This window comes from Strix aluco, chromosome 14 (assembly GCF_031877795.1).
Source record: "Strix aluco isolate bStrAlu1 chromosome 14, bStrAlu1.hap1, whole genome shotgun sequence".
Lineage (NCBI taxonomy): Eukaryota > Metazoa > Chordata > Aves > Strigiformes > Strigidae > Strix > Strix aluco.
Window position 1 is genome coordinate 22,051,616 of NC_133944.1, and position 17,873 is coordinate 22,069,488.

The 17,873-nt window shown below is 48.4% G+C and overlaps 1 protein-coding gene across 1 annotated transcript in view; it reads right to left on the minus strand.

Annotated features, from left to right (window-relative positions):
- The window catches only part of LOC141929624 (hydrocephalus-inducing protein homolog), a 107,089-nt gene that overhangs the window by 43,347 nt on the left and 45,869 nt on the right, over positions 1-17,873 (minus strand). The window contains 10 exon segments of the mRNA XM_074839357.1: positions 1,137-1,205; positions 1,207-1,302; positions 1,798-1,931; positions 3,185-3,287; positions 4,125-4,316; positions 4,319-4,362; positions 6,334-6,401; positions 10,700-10,923; positions 12,945-13,063; positions 17,542-17,641. Coding sequence (XP_074695458.1) covers positions 1,137-1,205; positions 1,207-1,302; positions 1,798-1,931; positions 3,185-3,287; positions 4,125-4,316; positions 4,319-4,362; positions 6,334-6,401; positions 10,700-10,923; positions 12,945-13,063; positions 17,542-17,641 — 1,149 coding nt within the window.

Sequence of the window (17,873 nt, forward strand, 5' to 3'; positions counted from 1 at the left end):
TTGAAACTACAAATTGTTAACTCAAGGGTAAAAGCTTTGCAAGAAATCTCTAGTTAAAAACCAAGCTGACAGTTGAACAATTGGTTATTCTCAGGGGGAGAAACCCTCCTTTTTAGGGGAAGCATGCTGTATATTTATGAGCGACTGTTTTGTCAATCTTCAGACTTCCCTGCAAGGCCTGCATTGGCCTTTCTGTTGACTGGTTTACACGCACATCCACAGTGGCCTGGATGGAGATGTTCAGTGGCATCCAGAAGATTTAGCAGCATCATTTCCATTTGTTTTATTAAGAGTTTAAATCCCTGTGAGTACTTTTGAAATGTCAGCCTTTCTTTCTGTTACAGAAAGCTTAAGGAATCCTCTGACATCCTCTTCGTGCTCAGAGACATGAGAAGACATTTTAAAACAGCTGCTTCAAAATTTAATATCATTTTAAAGTTTAATTAACTAAATTGGTTCTCAATTTCAGCTAGATGAAGCCAGGACATTACCTACAACGTTCTCTTGCCTACATTTTGTTGTCATTGCTGCTGTTGTGTGTGCCTGGATGTGAACCATCATCTTTCAGGAGGCTTTAGCCAGGAATGCTTTGCCTTATCCCTTTCCAAGCTTGGTAGGAAAAAAAGTCTCTATGCTCCAGGTGCAAGCGGTGTGGAGACTCATGAATCTTTGGCTGGGGCTTTTGGCAAAGAGCTATGATGGATATTTCTCAGACGTGATGGGCCTGACTTTCAGCACAGCCTTTTACACAGCGCTTGCTTTAGCAGGATTCAGGGACGTCCCTGTGTGCTCCTGAACAAAAGGCCTAATGAAGCAGCAGTTGCTGTTCATCTAATAACCCAGCAGAGTACAACACCCAGGGGTTGTTCTGGGTTTCAGACTGGCCTTCTTATCCTGTCTCACCGAGCCATAATTAAATGCTGTGTCAGACACTTAGATTACCACCTAGAAGGATACCAGCCTTCCTCTTCTCTAGGCATTAGCTGTGCCACAAACCCCTTCTTTCCTTGTCCACACCAGCCATATATTACAAGTTCTTGTTTTCCCGGGAAGGATCCCCAGAATTAGCAACCCTGCCTGTACACTTCACACCCCACCAGGATGAGTCGCAAAGGCTCACGTCCCCTAGAACTCACCAGAGGGGACCCTTCACTCCCAAACACCACAACATGAGCAACAGTGTCCTGCTCTCCTGTCACCTGGGACCTCCACTGTCAATGTGACCTCCACTGAGCTGTGAGGCTGGACAATCCCCCACGGCACGGGGCTGGAGTACCACACAGAAGCATCCTCCTTGTGTTCCTGTAAGAGTCAAACACAACACACAAGAGTGACCTTTGAGGAAACTTTAAACTCCTCAACATGTACCACAATGGCAATTCACACACATTTTCAAAAATCCCTCAGAGAAAGCAGAAAGGCACAAAGCAAGATACATGACTTGTATGAGCTTAGCATCCTTGGGGCATCCAAAAGCTGCTGCACCCACAAACACCCACTCCTGTGCTGGCAGCCTCCTTGCAGCAGCTTTTCACAACCCTCTAAGCTCTCCTGCATGAAAACACCCCAAAGCCTAGAATATAAACTGCTTCTTAAAAAGTTTAAACTGCTTCCTGAAGTTTATATTCAGGTAGGTTCCAACTGAACTGCTTCCTAAAGTTTATATTCAGGTAGGTTCCTGTTCTCAGCAACGTTCAGGTTTGAATATAAACCATCAAGGTCTTATCCAAACCCTGTTTTTTCCCTAATAAACCCCTTGATAACATTTGAGGGCAGGAGGCAGATGCAACGCCAAACCTGAGGAAGAACCCTGTAGCAGCCTGGAAGATTGCTGTCATTCACAAGGGTCAGCATCTGCTGATAAAGTAATTTTAGAAAGCACCGTCCAAACGTCATGATGGGGTTGAGCACTCACAGTGGAGGAACTATGCGTCTAGGCAGAGAGATGACCAAAAGGGAATTAGAGATACTGAGAGAAGGTAGAGTTTGTTTACTCCCCGAGTAGCATGAAATGGAGCATAACACATTTGTCACTGTCAAATAGACACTTAATACCCCTACAGCAATAAATCGCCTTTAACTTCTTTTGACTCAACCACCTCCTGTAAAGGTGGGGCAAAGCCCTGGGACTCAGCCTCGCAGAGGCTGCCAAGTGCCCAGGCAGCACACGGTGCCCTGGCCCAGAGCTGCCTGATCAGCTCTGCCCGCTCTTTGCCCCAGGAGGCTTGCAAGGACCCTCCCAACAGTCCCAGCAAGGCGTGAGCTCTGGGGGAGCCTTCCCACCGAGGACCAGCACTCACCAAGGCTCAAGACACACAAGACTCCAGTGTCTCAGTAAAAACGACTCCCTCCTCTTTCATACCGCTGTTGCCCTCCCTGAGAACTCAGCCCCTTGCCCCAGCGATGGAGGGCACAAGCCACCCCCTGCCTTAGGCAGTGGGGGATCCCCCTCTCCCAGTTCCTGCACCCCCACAGCTCCGTGCACTGTCTGTTCCCATTTGCACTTGTTTTACAGAGCTGCAGCCCAGGCACTGACTGGATGACTCTGCCTGGGAGAGGGAACAGCACCAGTGAACTGCATCCCTCTTGTAATTAAACCGACACCCACTGCAGCACAACAGGATTGTATCTGGCTGCAGCAAGAACAACTTTTGGCTTAAGACTGAGAACATTATTACTCAAAAGAACCAGAGGGAAGCAGAGAAACCTGAGCTCACCTTCCACATCAAGGACTATTTTCCCCTTCCTAAGATCTTGCTTTTAGCTTTCCCTCACCAGTGCTGCCATAAGCTCCTTTCCCATTTGCATGTGCCTTCGTTAACTGACCCAGACACCAGCTCTCAGCAGGCTGCTCGCTGCGGCCCAAACGAATTTTGGTTGCAACCCAGCACAAGTCCACCACTTGCAGGAAATTTATTATACCTCAAGCACCAAAAACCAGGCCAATAATGAATATAATTACTGTTCCCTTTAGAAAAAGGCTCAGGGCCATGCCTGTCCGTTGAGCACAGGTGCTTCTCGACACATGCTGCTTTCAAAACACCGCCGATCTCGTATCTAGCTGGGCAGAACTAGCTCATTAAGCAGCACTTCTTATTTGGAGACGAAGCCAGCAAACCACGTGCAAGGCAGCGTGGTGATGGATGCACGAGGAGAGACGACGAGCTGCAAGGAAAGCACCGATACCTGGCTGTGAGGAGCAGCGCCGACCCCGCCTTGCCAACACCGCACATGTCCACCACCAGTGCCAGCTCGTAGCTCTTCCCAGTGTTGGAACACAGGGTGACCTGGTGGAAGAGAAGAGCATCAAACACTTCATCACTCCCAAAAGCCATCGTCCACGTGTGCTGTCCTCTGCTTCTCGTTCCACAGTAAGGAAAGGGAGGATTTTGCCCTAATTCTTCTGCTGGTCTGTGTACAGAGCACAGTTGCTGGGAGTAACAGAAGTCTTCTGACAAATCTGCTTTGTTAAATCACCTTGCAGTTATCAGGGCATATGTAAGCTAAATTAAAGCACAATTAGACTAATGGTCTACTCACCACTGTATTAAAATTAAGGGACTAATTTTTAATCTCAACTACAACAGCATAAATGCAGAGGCAATCTGTTGACTTCAACAGATTCAGCTTTATGTTGGGAAGCTGAGGGCAAAATGCAGCCCAGCAGATGCTGTGCAGTTCATGGCTGCCAGAGCTTTTTCAGTCCCCACTGGAGATCACGCAGCGAATACGACTCATTCTGCTCAACAGGAGAGGAGAAATAAGACCGGGAAGAAAAGCAAACTGCTTTATACAATGACATCTCTCTTTTTAACAGCCACCTTCTGTCCTCATCCTTCCTCTGCCCACTTTAAATCAAAGAAATTGCTCAAAGCAGCTCTCAAAAACATATGAATGGCTTCTGTACTTGACCATATGGTACATGATCTTCAGCTTACAATGCTGGAAACAAAACAGTGCTCCTTCAGAAAAGTCCCAGAGTAACACAGCTAACAAAAGCCTAACACTAGTGCAGATATCTTACCCGTGTTATGCTCAAAGCTAGCGGTGCTAAAGCCCTCTCATCCCTCAGAGAAGCTCCAGCTCCACCCGCCGAAGCACAGATGGCTGGACTCTTCCCATACCTGGATATCCAGGAGTCCCAGGGGGCGGATGGTCCCTCTGCAGGGCTTTATGGTAAATTCGGTTGGCTTGAAGTGATGTTGGGCTCCCTTTCTCCGGAGTAGGCGAGTGCTGTCTGACAGCTGAACAAAGCTGCTGACACTGGGCTCTCCCAAGCCGTCCCCAGGAATGCGAAGGTTGAAGGTCAGGGGCACCCCGAGGAGGTGTTAGTGAGGCAACACAACAAGGTGTGAGGAAAGTCTAGGAAAATGACACAACTATGAATTTATGCACCCATTATCCCGTGATTCTTGGTGTGAAAAGCCTGTTATGATAAAAGTGCATTTGGAGTTTAGCTCTTTTCAATCTGAATTACAGCTGAGAAGCTACACAAGGAATTAATTGTCACTTAAACTCCCTTTTATGCTGATCACAGAGATGGCTTCCTTGGAAATGCCCACTCTTAGCGATGCTGAACACCACAAGTTTCTCTCTCTCAATAACTGTGAGGAGCTCTCTCACCTGCCCTCAACCCAGCACCAATTATTTCTCACTTACAAGCGTGCATCCAGACAGACCATTCATTCTGGAAATTCAATCCATAAAATGCTCATGTTAACTCTGAGAACACTCCCACAGTTTTCAATATATAAAAGCAGTGTATTGTCATCGAGGAGAAGCTACAGTAAAAGAAAGGAAGGATGAAATTGGGAATGATTTTTTAGTTTATCTAGGCAGGATCCTTAAGGCATCTCCTGTTTGGGGCTGCCAGACTGAGCACATGACAACTCCCAGTCCACTGCACTGGAGGCAAACCTCCCAGTCCACTGCACTGGAGGCAAACCTGATGCTTAGAAATTAGCAGGAACCATGTTTCACCTTACCTAACAAATGGGGACATCACTGCCACACTGCACACTGGCCCACAAAGGCTGATATCACTTTAGCTGTGATACTCGCTTTCCATCGTGGAAAACCAGTGATACAACCACACTTGGTGGGGATGTTCTGCAGACATCAGCCCACAACCTGCTCTGGCGTGGACATCTGGCTTGGCTGGCCAGCTCTGCGAGAAGGAGCCATCTCCCGTGGCCTGCTTACCAAGCCTTGCTTGAATACAGACGGGGAGGAAAATCAACTGCAGCCACAGCGAGGAGTTTCTCCATGTTCAATAACAGTCACCACTGCCCACCTCCAGCAATTACTTCAGCAGGGAGGCAGGAAGGGCACAAAAAGCACAAACACAGACTTCACAATCCCAAATGAGACCAAAGTCACGAGATGCAGGCCAACAGTCAGCAGCACAGTTAAAAGAAGCAAAAATACAATAGCTGCCTTCAGCTGAAAAGGCCTTATTAATGAAATGAGATTAAGGAGGATGAATCTCCTATTGCATAACCACATTTCTGCCTGGTGTGTTCCTTGTTGTTTTATTTATGCAAAAGGAAATAAAGAAGTGGCAGAGCGGTGATGGAGGGAGGGGAAAAGCGGCTCAGGAAAGGTAATGAGTTTTCTTACAAAGTCCATGAACAGCATGAAAACACAGAGACATCCTGGGCGCAGAATGATAATGGCCCTTCAATCAATCCACAATTGATTTCACATTTAAACTGTAGATCATCTCAGTAAAAAGCCTTTTGTGAGACCGAGATGGAGAACCAGAATCTGCATTTCAATGGAGATGCTCTGGATGCTCAGCCACCGGCTCTGTCAGCAGAGCTGGGCTGGTGGTGGGGAAGGAGAAGGAGCCTGTGGCTCCAAGGACATCAGTGCCTGATTCAGAGCTATTGCTTGGGCATGTTACCTGGTAGGTGACAACGAGGGGCCCTCACAGCATTAATTAACATCTGGCACTAAAGGTCAGGTGGGTAAATGGTATCCTTGCCTTGCCACAGGAACATCTACCCAGAGCAGCTACAGGCTTAAACTCCCTTCTCCCACAGTCCCAATTCCTTGGGTCCTTCTGGGACAAGGACTTTCACAGTCATTCTTCTGCCAAAAATTGAGAGATTGGGGCTGAACAGACTATGAGGACACCAGAAAATACTGCCTTTCTATCCCTTTAGTCCTATTTGATCTCACAAGACCACCTAAGCAACCAGCAGCCCTGGCTTTAACACCCTGAAGGCTGCTATGGAGGAACACAAGTGATGGATGATCTTATGTTAAAGCACTCCAGTTTGGTAATTCACAGAGCTCTCAACCCGTGGCCCAAGCCCAGGGCACACTCACCAAGGGAGACATCACCAAAGTGGAGGGCAGGGACGTTGAAATGAAAAGTCGGTCCAATGACACAGCCCCTGCAAGGACAAAGACAGGCAGAGGAGGCGTTGGCTTGGTCAAAGAGAATGGCAAAACATTCAGCTTTCCTCACCGCTCGGGTGGGTAAAAACTGATCTCAGAACCACGGTGGGTTTCAAATCAACCTGTCACCCCTGTGCTCAGCACAGCATCCGTGTGGACAGCAGGCAGCCAGAGCAAAGTGGTCAGCAGCCGACCTGCTGCTGTGGCTCAGGGCACCAAGGCAGGGTGTGCCTCCACGCTGCTGCTGGCCCCATGAAGGTCCCTGAGCAAGGGATGGCTCTGTGCCTCAGTTTCCCCATCTGTAATGTGATCAGCACAGAGATGTCCACACAAAAGTGGGCTCATTATAACTAGCCTTCCCAGCCACAGGTTCCCTGCTTTGGTATTTCTTAGCTGGAACTGGTGTTTCCATGGAGTATACGAACACCTTTCTCCAAAGACCTTGATCCACACAATCATTACGCATGCAGGACTTTGAGCCATGAATCCAGGGGAGCCCCAAACATCCATTGAGAAGAGCAGCAACAGTTCTACACAGTGAACACCTGAATCTTGGAGGGAAGTATCAGCTTGTCACCAGCGCACCAGCTGACACATCCAAGAGCAACACGTCTTAAACCGCCGAACACGGGTGTCCTGGACCCACCTCACCACCTCGCCCATCCTTAAACTCAGCAGACAGGCTCCAAACTCTAAAACTCACTAAAATCCACTGAAATCAGCACTTGAAGCTTCACAACATTCATTAATTTATTTCATGCTTGATGCCAGCTCTGCCTCTTAGTTAAAAATCAAGGGCCAAAGTCAACAGTGTTTATTTATCTCATTTTATTCACAGGACTGCCACTGTCATTATCCACGTTCTGCACATGAACAGACCCCAGCATCCCACAGGAGGGACCTGCGTTCATCCATGCTGTCCCATTTCCAGCATCCCCTTCTAAACACCAAAGAAACAAGCATCCAGCACCTCGTAAGGTTGGTTTCCAAGTAAAGACTAATCACCTATGGTCTTGGCATCTTCTGACTGCATAGTCAAAAAGTACTCAAAAACTGACTTTCAGGAGTTTCAATCCAACACTAATTCTTGGTTCTTGGAGCTGAATCAGCTCCTAAGAATAAGCCAGGTAGCAAATCCCTTCTGATGGTGAAGTTCCCTCTCCAGGGACCTCACATAACCAGACTTGACCTCCCAAGCCCTAACAGCTTACTTTAGATGAAGCAAAGGGAACAGACATGCTTTCTGTCACAGCACTTGCCAGGAGACGATGGAAAACTACCTCCAAACCAGCCATGACTGGGGATGACACTGGGAAACTGCCAAGGATGAGCCTTGCCAGGCAAATGGGGAAATGACTGCCATTTCTGCTGAGTGCACCGTATCTGTGCTCAAGGAAGTTAAACTGGAATGACTGCCCAGAAGGATCAGGCAAGGAGCCAACCCAGAGCTCTGTGCACCACAGCTGATAACAGTACAGCTTGCAAGAGAATGGGGGAAAAGGCAGTGGTTTTGGCAACAACTGTTTTACAGTAGCATTAAGTAATGCACGTGTGAAGGGAGATCAGGGTCCTGGCAGAGCAGGAAGGATAACACAAGGTGGGAGATGAACTTCTTGAACTCTCATCCCTATTCCTTCCTTTGCAGCCAGCTCACCTCCATTCAAAAGAACTGGGAGCTTTTCTCCATGGAGGATGAAATCCAGTGCACAAAACCTCCCGAAGAGGGAGGCTCAGCTCGATCTGGTGGGAGGACATCTCAAAGGCATTTGAAAACAAACAGCTTGAGTTGTGGGGCTGGAGAATAACAGAAGGGCTGGAGAGGGATCCTTGAAAAAGGCAAGACAGAGCTTGAGGAGGCAGATGCCATCTCAGGGAGGAGAGCACTGCAGTGGGAATTGCTGCTGAGGGACAGCTGCATGGGAGCAGGCAGGTGTGCTGGGGTGCCATCAGATGGGCTGCACGGGAGCCACCATCCAGGGAGGAGGAGCGCAAGGATGGGGAAGAAATAAAGAAAAAAGGACCAGCAATCTGCTTTCACTGAGACAGAAGGTCTGCACTGAGCCCAGGGGGGTGCTGGCCAAACAGGGCAGAGAGTGGCCACAGAGAAGGGGAGGACGTTCTGGGCACTGGGAGCCAGGGCATCACTGGGGAAAAAAGGACCACTTCATTTGGCTGTGGGGAAGCCAAAACACAACCATCCCTCTGACAGCTCCTCCCTTCCCCAGGAGCAAGGGCACTGCGGGGCAGAGGCAGCGGGCACTGTCCAAGCAGTGCTGTATTCTACCTGTGATAAGTGCAGCCTTACCAGCAAAACCTGCCCTTGCTCAAGGAGAAAGCTGCTTATGCAATAACACCCCGTGACCAATTTGGGGGAGGGACAGAGGAGAATAAATTATTTGATTGTGAAATGTTCCCTCTTGATTTCCAAAAAAAGCAGCACTTTCCCTCCAAACACAAAGCAAACATAATTGTTTCTTTACTGAGGTCAACAGACCTACTCACCACTCTTCTCTTGCAAAGTAATAACCTTTTTGTTCTTTTTTATCCATTTCCCTCACCTTATTGGTAAAATCGACTGCGGATTCCTTTCATTGCTTTACTACCTTGATCTAGTGCCTCCCAGCAGCAGCAGCCCAGGAGGCTGGTTGCTGAGGAGGCACTGCCAGCCCCACAGCTCCAGAGCACCCAGCACCAGCCTTCCTGCCTACACCACGTTATCCCACCAGCCCATGGTTAAGACTAGCTGGGACAAGTTTGCACGCTGCTCTGGTCTTGACAAGTGAGCTTTGCCTCTCCTATCATCAGCTTTTTTCAACCCCCTTCTCCCCTTTGCTTGGTGAGGATTATCTTTTGCCGTGGCACCAACCCACAGGGATGATGCCCAAGTCTGTGTGACAGAACTTGCTGCAGAGCTCCCCATCTCCTGCGTCAGCACTTTTCTGGCTGCAGAAAGGAGGTACCACAGCACAAGAGCCGGGAGGACAGCTTGTCCCAACACATTAGCATGAGAGATGATGCTGAGGCTGCTGCTACCCATTTGGGATGGATTATTAGCAGAGGAAATTAAAAACACTGCCTCTGGCTGCAGTCAGCCAGGCTGGCCCATCTCCAAAGCCCTGTTGGTCTTGCTCTGTGTTCAGGGGGGGGTGGCCCAGACCATCTGCCACCCAAAGTGATGCCATCCCGCTGTCTGCCATGGACCAAGGGGGAATGAGCTACCTGTTGGAAGGAGTCACTCCAGCTCCTGGGTTCCCAGACCGGGCAGCAGACACCTCCACACCTTTCCTGAACAGCCTCCAGTCAAACCGTTTTCCAGCATGGGTAGTCACTTAAAGCCCCAGAGCCCTCACACAGAGATGTGTGAGAACCTGCTGCTGCCAAATTCTGTGCAAACAGCATCCTGGAAAATCAGAGAGCCACCCGCCTCCACCATGAAGGCAAAGCTGCTTCCCAGAGGAACCCAAGATTTTGAAAGTTAAACTGGGTATTGAGAGCATAAGAGGCATGGTCACAGGTGGCCAGCGGGTCGAGGGGGATGATCCTGCCCCTCTACTCTGCTCTGGTGAGACCCCCCCTGCAGTGCTGTGTCCAAGGACGTGGACCTGTTGGAGTGGGTCCAGAGGAGGGACACAAAAATAGTAAGAGGGATTGAACACCTCTCCTATGAGGACAGGCTGAGAGAGTTGGGGTTATACAGCCTGGAGAAGAGAAGGCTCCGGGGAGACCTTACTGCAGCCTTTCAGTACTTCACGGGGCCTTACAAGAAATATTTGGACAGACTTTTTAGTAGGACCTGTCATGACAGGACAAGGGGTAATGGTTTTAAACTAAAAAGAGGGCAGATTCAGGCTAGATACAGGGAAGAAATTTTTTACGATGAGGGTGGTGAAACACTGGAGCAGGTTGCCCAGAGAGATGGTAGATGCCCCATCCCTGGGAATATTCAAGGTCAGGTTGGACGGAGCTCTGGGCAACCTGATCGAGTTGAAGATGTCCCTACCCATTGCAGGGGGGTTGGACTAAATGACCTTTAAAGGTCCTGCCAACCCAAACTATTCTATGATTTCCTCTCGCAGACAATTACACTTCATTTGCTGCTGCAACTGCAAGGTTCAAACTGGAGTCAAGATTAAAAAGCCCTGGCTCTTAGTGTGGGGATGCTAGGATCAGAGCCAAGACTAAGACCTTAGACAACACCTTTTTCCTCTGTTCCATCCTAAAATGAGGTAGGTGGGAGATGATTACCCAGACATAGCTACAGATGTGCCCACCAAGCTCCTACAACCCTCCTCACCTGATAGTCAAGGTCACAGGCTCAGGGGATCCATTCACACTGAACCTGAATTCTTCTGTGAACTCCCCCAGGATGGTGGAACTGAAGGAGATCCGGATGACTTGCAGCCCGTCCGGCAAAATGATGCCCTCCTGGGGGAGGAAGGTGAAGCAGGAGCCCAGAGCTGTAGCTGGGGGGACCAAGTTGAAGACAGCATCGATGGCTCCTTTGTTGAACAGGACCACCTGCAGCAGCAAGAAAGCAAAGTGGAAATACATAAGGAATCTTCCTTTCTTACAGAAGGCTGATTTGTTTTCTGATTGACGAATTAACGTCTGTAAAAAGCAGAAGATGCTGTGTGCTGCTGCTTGGCAGAAGCCAAAGAAAATACAACACGACAAGCCCTGCCTTTGGGTTTTTCATGCAAAGCAGTGATAACTTCATAGAAACAGAGTCACTCGGGGTTTATTCCACTGACACAGAGCAGCCCACTTTGACTTGCAGTGCAGAGGAGCTGCTCAGCATCACCAGGTTGATTCAGAGCAAGGAAGGGCAGTTGCAGCATTACTAGTGAATCATCACACAACCGATTCTGCTCCCAACGAGTCCAATCCTGCCAAGGGCAGAACACGTTCAGCTTCCATTGCAGCCAACAAGTTTACTGCATGTAGGAGACACCTCAGGACAGCACTAGAACCAACTTCAGAAGCACTCCCCAACTGTGCTACAGTATGTAATTTAAGTTTCTTATTTTTTCTTTAATGGGATTCTTTCTTAGTCTTTGCTCAAACAGACGTGTCAGGAAGGGATGAGTGTGCAGTGCACAGCAGCTCCATCTATTCCAAAGAATTTCTCTTTCCTAAATATTCACAGCCACCATCTACGGCTTTACCATCATCAGAATAAACTGCAAATTTAGAACTAAGCCATATTTGTTGAAGACTCAAGAGATCTATTGCCTCGAACAAGCGACACAATCCCGCAGCACTTGTGGAGATTCAGCTCTTTTCACGTTGGGTGACAAATGCCCACAGCTGCTGTGAGTACCAGCACGCTGTCAGTCACCAACAAACCCACCCAAAGCAAAGCTGTAAAGTTTGATTGCTGCAGGGTGAAATCCTGCCATTTCCATGGACTTAACTACTTGCCTTGGATTCCTCTTCCCTAATTTTTGTCCTTGCAAAACCTGTTAGAAAAATTGAGACAGAAGCAGAGAGATGTCCCTTATTTTTAAATTTTGCAGCTGCTGTTGAAAATATTCACGTATTCAAGCTCTGCAATGATAACCTGAAAACTACTCTCTCCTCTCATGCCTTTTACACCTCAGTTACAAATTGCACTTAGGGATCCAACGCTGAGCTGAGGTTTACCTCCAGTCTAGCTGCTTAGTACAGCACTAACGGTATCATCTACTTAGTCACATTTTCTCAAGTAATGAAAATAATAAATTGAAAGAGAGAGAATCAATAAAGTATCACCATTAAAAATGCATAGAGAGCACAATATTTTGGTAAGAAAACACCTTAATGTGTCCTTCCCTGCCAAGTCAAGCTTTTGAAAGTGTCTGGCATGATGTATTGCCTCATTTTCTACCTCTTTCAGTTGCTCTATCTTATTTTTTTGCAGAAGACTTGACACCATTGGTGGGGGGAGGCAAATACGTAGAAAGTTCTTTCACTTCATCTCCAGAAATGCTTTGCTCTTCATAGAGATGCAGCAAATCTGAAGAGTGGCGAGAGACTGGTCAGCAAGGGAAAGCCCTCCCAGTTTCGATGCAAGACACAGCTCTGAGCCAGGAGGCTGGACAGCTTTCCTCCAACTCCCAGGAATCGGCAGGATGCACTTAACCAGAAACTGTTTGCAATGGACTGGAGTTCAAACACAGTAAATTTGTTCCAGCTGCTTTTTAACAGCCCGAGTACAAAGGTGCATGGCATGCAGGGCTGAAACAGAAGCCTCTGAATATTTATCTTTTTGACCCAGTGTTGCTTTCATGTGTCAAGGGAGTATTTTTTCACAGGAAGCCTCCCAGCTGATCTCCAAGGAAGGCTGCCAAAAAGCAGGGATTAAGGCTTCACAAACAACATATGCACCTTTCAGATCCCATCACAAGTATCCAGATTCTGGGAAACCCCCCAGATTTGACTAGTATGGCAAATACTCCCTGCTCACAATTACCCGAGTTGCCAGAAATTCCACAGGTCCACGAGGCTGCCCTGGGAGCCATCAGGATCCCCCCCAACCCCTCAGAATTCCAACTACTCACCTCATAACTGTGGTCTGATCCAACAAAAACCTTCCTGATGTCCAGCTGGTCAAAGCTGAAGCGGAGCTGAGGCCCTATGCCTTCCCTTTTGATGCACAGGGGTAGCCTGGTCTTGCAGCCTGGGGAGAGATTTCCACTTCAGTACAGTAATTCCCTCTGTTATCCTGGATTGCCCAGACTGCCTCAGTGCTAATCCCTGACTCTGGGCTGGATGGGACCAGCTCTAGATGCTCCAGCAGGAGATACAGGACCCTTCTCTTCCCTCAGGAGATAAGCCTTGGGGCTGGCTTCTAATTTCTAACCAACCCCTCGGGCTGGTTTCTCATTTAGCCATCAGTTTGCACCCTGATAAAGCGATGCTGAGTTTAAAACACAATCTTTGAATTTCTTCCCATGTGCTTAGATGAGCTCTGAAATCCATTCAGTGAAGGCGCAAAGCTCATGAAAAGGAACTGAAGATAAAAATACGCCATCTATACTGATTCAATTGGAGACAAGAGCACAGGAGCTGAGAAGTACGAGCCCAGGCAAGGCAAAGCTCCCTGCTAATGGTGCTCTGCACGTCTGAGTGCTGCCTAGAGCAGGCAGAGCATCTCAGCCACTGCCCGTGCCTGACACACAGCTCCATGCCTGGGGCTCCAGGGCTCACCTCCTGCAGCAGCACCTTTTAAATAAGACAGGGCTTTGTGATCTCCAGACAGCAGCACTCACCTATTCCCACCATGATACCGAGAGCTCAGCTTTGTAAAGACACCTTACCTGAAGCACGCTGAAGAGTTATGGAAAACCTCACTGCTGAGGTCAGAGAAGCCATAAATACACTGCTAATGCACACACTCCTTGCTGCAAAGGAACTGAGACTGCGGGTCTTATAGCTAAACTCTAAGGTGCTCATTTCCTTCCGTAAGCCTGCTAAGATGACAGTGTGGGAGCTTTCAGTCTGAAGGCTGTTCTGAACCACTGCAGCAGCCTAAAGTGCCTGAATCCTGGCTCCAATCTCAGCTTGGGTCTCCCTGCCATCCCATCCTACTCTGCACAGAAAGCGAGTAGCACAAGGAGGAAAAGAAAGGCCCAGAAGTTGTATCTAACCTTCACTGTAGCTTTTGTGCAAAAATATTCCTCTGTCCTTTTGTGCAATGCTCACCATTAATTAAAGATTAGAGATTGAAGGTTGATTTTTTTTTTTTTGAAGTCTGCTGCATAGTTATTCCAGAATGCCCAAAATTACTTCCTATTGCAAAGAACAGCCCAGGTGGGACAACACAGTGACTAGATCACAACTCGAAAAAACTCTCCTGGAAAAGCCTTTTCAATGACTGCTAACTTTTTGATCTTGCAACCATGGGACGAGGGTGTTTGATAATGTCCAAAGCCAGAAAGGAAGAGTGAGGGAGCTTTTGTTGAATTCAACATTTTTAAAGTGGATCCAGCCAAAGCCCAGCTCATAACAGAGATGAGAGTTAGGTTGCACAGCTCAGGCATTAATTGGAGGGTTATTTCTATTTCACAGACAAAAGAGGCAGTATTGGGTGCTCACTGTCAAGAGATTTCTCTCCCTTGCATCACGTGTGGCTTAATTTCCACTAAAAATTCTAGGTCTAAACCATCAAAGTTCTTAGGAAATGGCAAAGATTTCCAAGTGACAAGCTTTTGTCCATGATCATGCTGAGACACACATCCCATGGCCACTGCAATCAAAACATCAGTGGCAGTTCTTCCCCTTCTGCAGTAGGTCCTCATCCTCTCCAGGTCATCTCTGGAAACCATCCTTTCTTCTACCCCTACGCTGAACTTGAAACTTCAGGAAATCCCAGAAATGTTGCTCTTCCTCCTTTCCAGGTGAACCACAGAGTGGGTTTTTCCCAAAGGAGGAGGAGCAGACTAAACTGCAGGCAGCATTCAGGAGAGCTGAGAAGGAAAAAGAGAGAGGATATCCTCCTCTTTGCTAGGAGCTGGGGCTTCCAGGAGCATCCAGCCTTTGCCCAAGGCCTGGCTACAGCTGGGCTGTGGCCCTGTGATGCTCCCACTGTAACATGTCCCAGATCACCCAGGCCAAGGGCATGGAGGGGCTACAGCCTCCTTGTCCTCAGCCCCAAATCCACACCTGGTGTTGTGGAGCAAGAATTGGGACCTCCGTAGGAATAATGCAGTGGCATATCACACAGGGTGTGGAATTCAGCACTGCTGCCCTGCTTTCAAATAAATAGGGGTGTAGGTGGCCCAACAGCACAGGGCTTTGCTGCCAAAGTCTTTAACTTCTGCTGCTTTCTGACACTCAGTTGCTTGTCCACAGAATGTCCCCATCCTTTGTGACTGGTTTTGAACACAATTCTCATCTGGTCACGTCAATAAACAGTTTTACACGATGCAGGACAGCTCTGTCACAAGGTAAGGGAGTGATCATCATTTGCTTCTCCCTGCAAGAGTGACTTCAGAAGGGGTTTTGCAAGGTGTAACCCAATACAGTTCCGTGTGCAGACAAACCTAAAACTGAATTTTAGGTGTCAGAGCCCCCCAGCACGTGCTTCCTTCCAGCACTCAAGAGCCACAGCTTTATTTGCATGAATAACTAAGAAAGTTCATTTTGAGATTAAATATTTGCCAAGGGCAAATTTCAAACCACTTCTTAACTGCCAGCTTTGCAAGTTGCACAGTGCTGATTACTTCTGTAAATCACCTGATCCAGAAGCATCTGCTAAGCAATTTATGGAGGCACCTGCAAAAAAAGAGGGGGCAGGCAAAGCCCCTTTCCAGTGGGGCATGAGGTCCAGCTGCACAATTCACAGGGCAGCACTGGGGCAAAGCTTCCAAGTGTTCCCAGAAGGGACACACACCCTCTGCAAACGATCCTCCAAAGGGATTTGTGACTGGCATGCAAATGCACGAGGAAGGCAGTCACGCTTCTTAGAGGAATCAAGAAGCAAAATTAATTGACTCCCTAGTTAAAGATCGTTGTTTTCTTCTTTAAACTCTTCTTGCACTCAGGGGCCTTGTCTCTGGGATTGTTTCCACCCTGATAACACAGCAGATCAGCTCTGGTTTGTAAGGGAGGGAGCTAGGTGCATCATTTAAACGACCTCCTTGAGGTCCTCTTCCAAGGAGCCAGTGGAGGAGTTAAGTTCTCCCAAGGGCCCATCAGGATCTTTTCAAGAGCAGGCTTCTCTCTCTAAACACAGATCATTTGCCCAGCAATGTTTCCTATAACTCCCAGACCAGCTCAAGAGTTGCATCCAAGTAGCTTTCCTGTCTCCCTGCAACAAAAACGCTCTCCTGGCACAACCCCTGGAGATGCCTGCAGCAAAATGATGGACACCCCTGTCACCAGAGCAAAAATCCCAGAGCCAGGAGCACAGCACTGAGCGAGGAATCCCTCGGGAGCAACTTTTTAAATCAATGCTTTCCTTCCACAGCTCTAACAACTGCAGCTGGCGGGCAGGAAGACAGTTTGTTAACACAAGCCCTGGGTAATGACTGTAGGTGGCATTTGCCAAGTAAACCCTGTGCAGTTACAGTATAAATAAAAAGCTGTTTCATGACATTTGTATCCCTCAGCTCAGAGCAGTAAGGAAAGCAACAAAGCAGCTGGGTTAGTGACTTCAGCACACTCCAGAACAGGTGCCTGGCTGCTGGGGACCATGGGCCTCGCACCTCTTCCTTTTAGATGGGGAAAAACCATAATGTTCCCTGGATGGAAGTCTGACAGCTCTCTCCAGTCTTGAAAAACACCTTAAGCAGCACCATGCAGAGACGGAGAGGAAGGATGAGGTCACCCCAACCCCGCAGCCTGCTGCAGGCATTCCCTGCCCCGTGCTAGCACAGCAAAGCCATCACCTCTCCAAGGGCAGAGACGGTACAGCTCAGGTGGGCCAGAGATAACTGCTCCCAGCAAAAGATGCGATGGCACTTCTGTAAAACAGGATGAGCATAAAGCTTGCCTAGCAGACTGCTCGGACTCTGATTTCCAGGGAGGGTGCTCACCCCACTGAGTACAGCAAGCCCTGTGCAACGTACCCAGAGGCACCTCAGACTCAGAGCCACAAGGTGACAATTCCCACGTGCTGGCCAGAGGTGGTCCTTCTGCAGACAGCCTGCGCTCAGCAGGGCTCAGCCACCCAAGGTCTGGCAGCGTCGGGGTAGCGAGAGGGGATCCAGGGTCTGGAAGCACTTTTGTAACTCAGCTCCTACCACCTCAGGAGTCTGAAGATGCATCCGTGTAACTGATTCCTCTTGGAGGCAAATGGTCTATAGGGACTTGGTGCTCATCCACTGAAGCTGTTTAGCTCTGTAGCTCTTTGGCCTCTACAGACACCTTGCAGCAGAGCAAATGCTGGCAAACCTACAACATGAAAACTTATCCCTTCACTGCCTTGGTTGTTCTGGGATCAGTGATCCAAGTTTGTAGCCACACACCCTGCAGCCACACACCCTGAGGGCTGGCCTTAGACAGGAGACCACCTGGAAACCGCAGGGACAGTGGGCACACGCCAGCACCCTGCTGACCACTGACCCTTCCTACCAACTACACGAGAACTGAGTGGGCTGGAAGACTATTTGTGCCTTCACTGTGGGTAACAGAAGCAGGAGAATGGAGCTGTACCCGAGACGTCGCAGTAGACTGTTTGTTGATAGACTCTGGCTTCTCAGGGTTTAAAGATCACATTAATTTCAGCTGAAGAATTTGGCCAGATATCTCCCTCCTAAAACAGAAGGAGACAGCAAACCATTTATCCTCAAACCTTACATTTCTTGTTTTCAACCACAGCCTTGTAGCCTTTATTTAGAGCACCAATGAAGAGCGGGGAGCAAACACTTATCAACAAAATTTGTAAGAGAGTTTGGAAGCAGCTGCAAAAAAACCTAAGTCCATTACCTTTACTGGCATCTGGTAGAGGCATTTTGTTAAACTAGGACTATAATGACCAAGCTGGC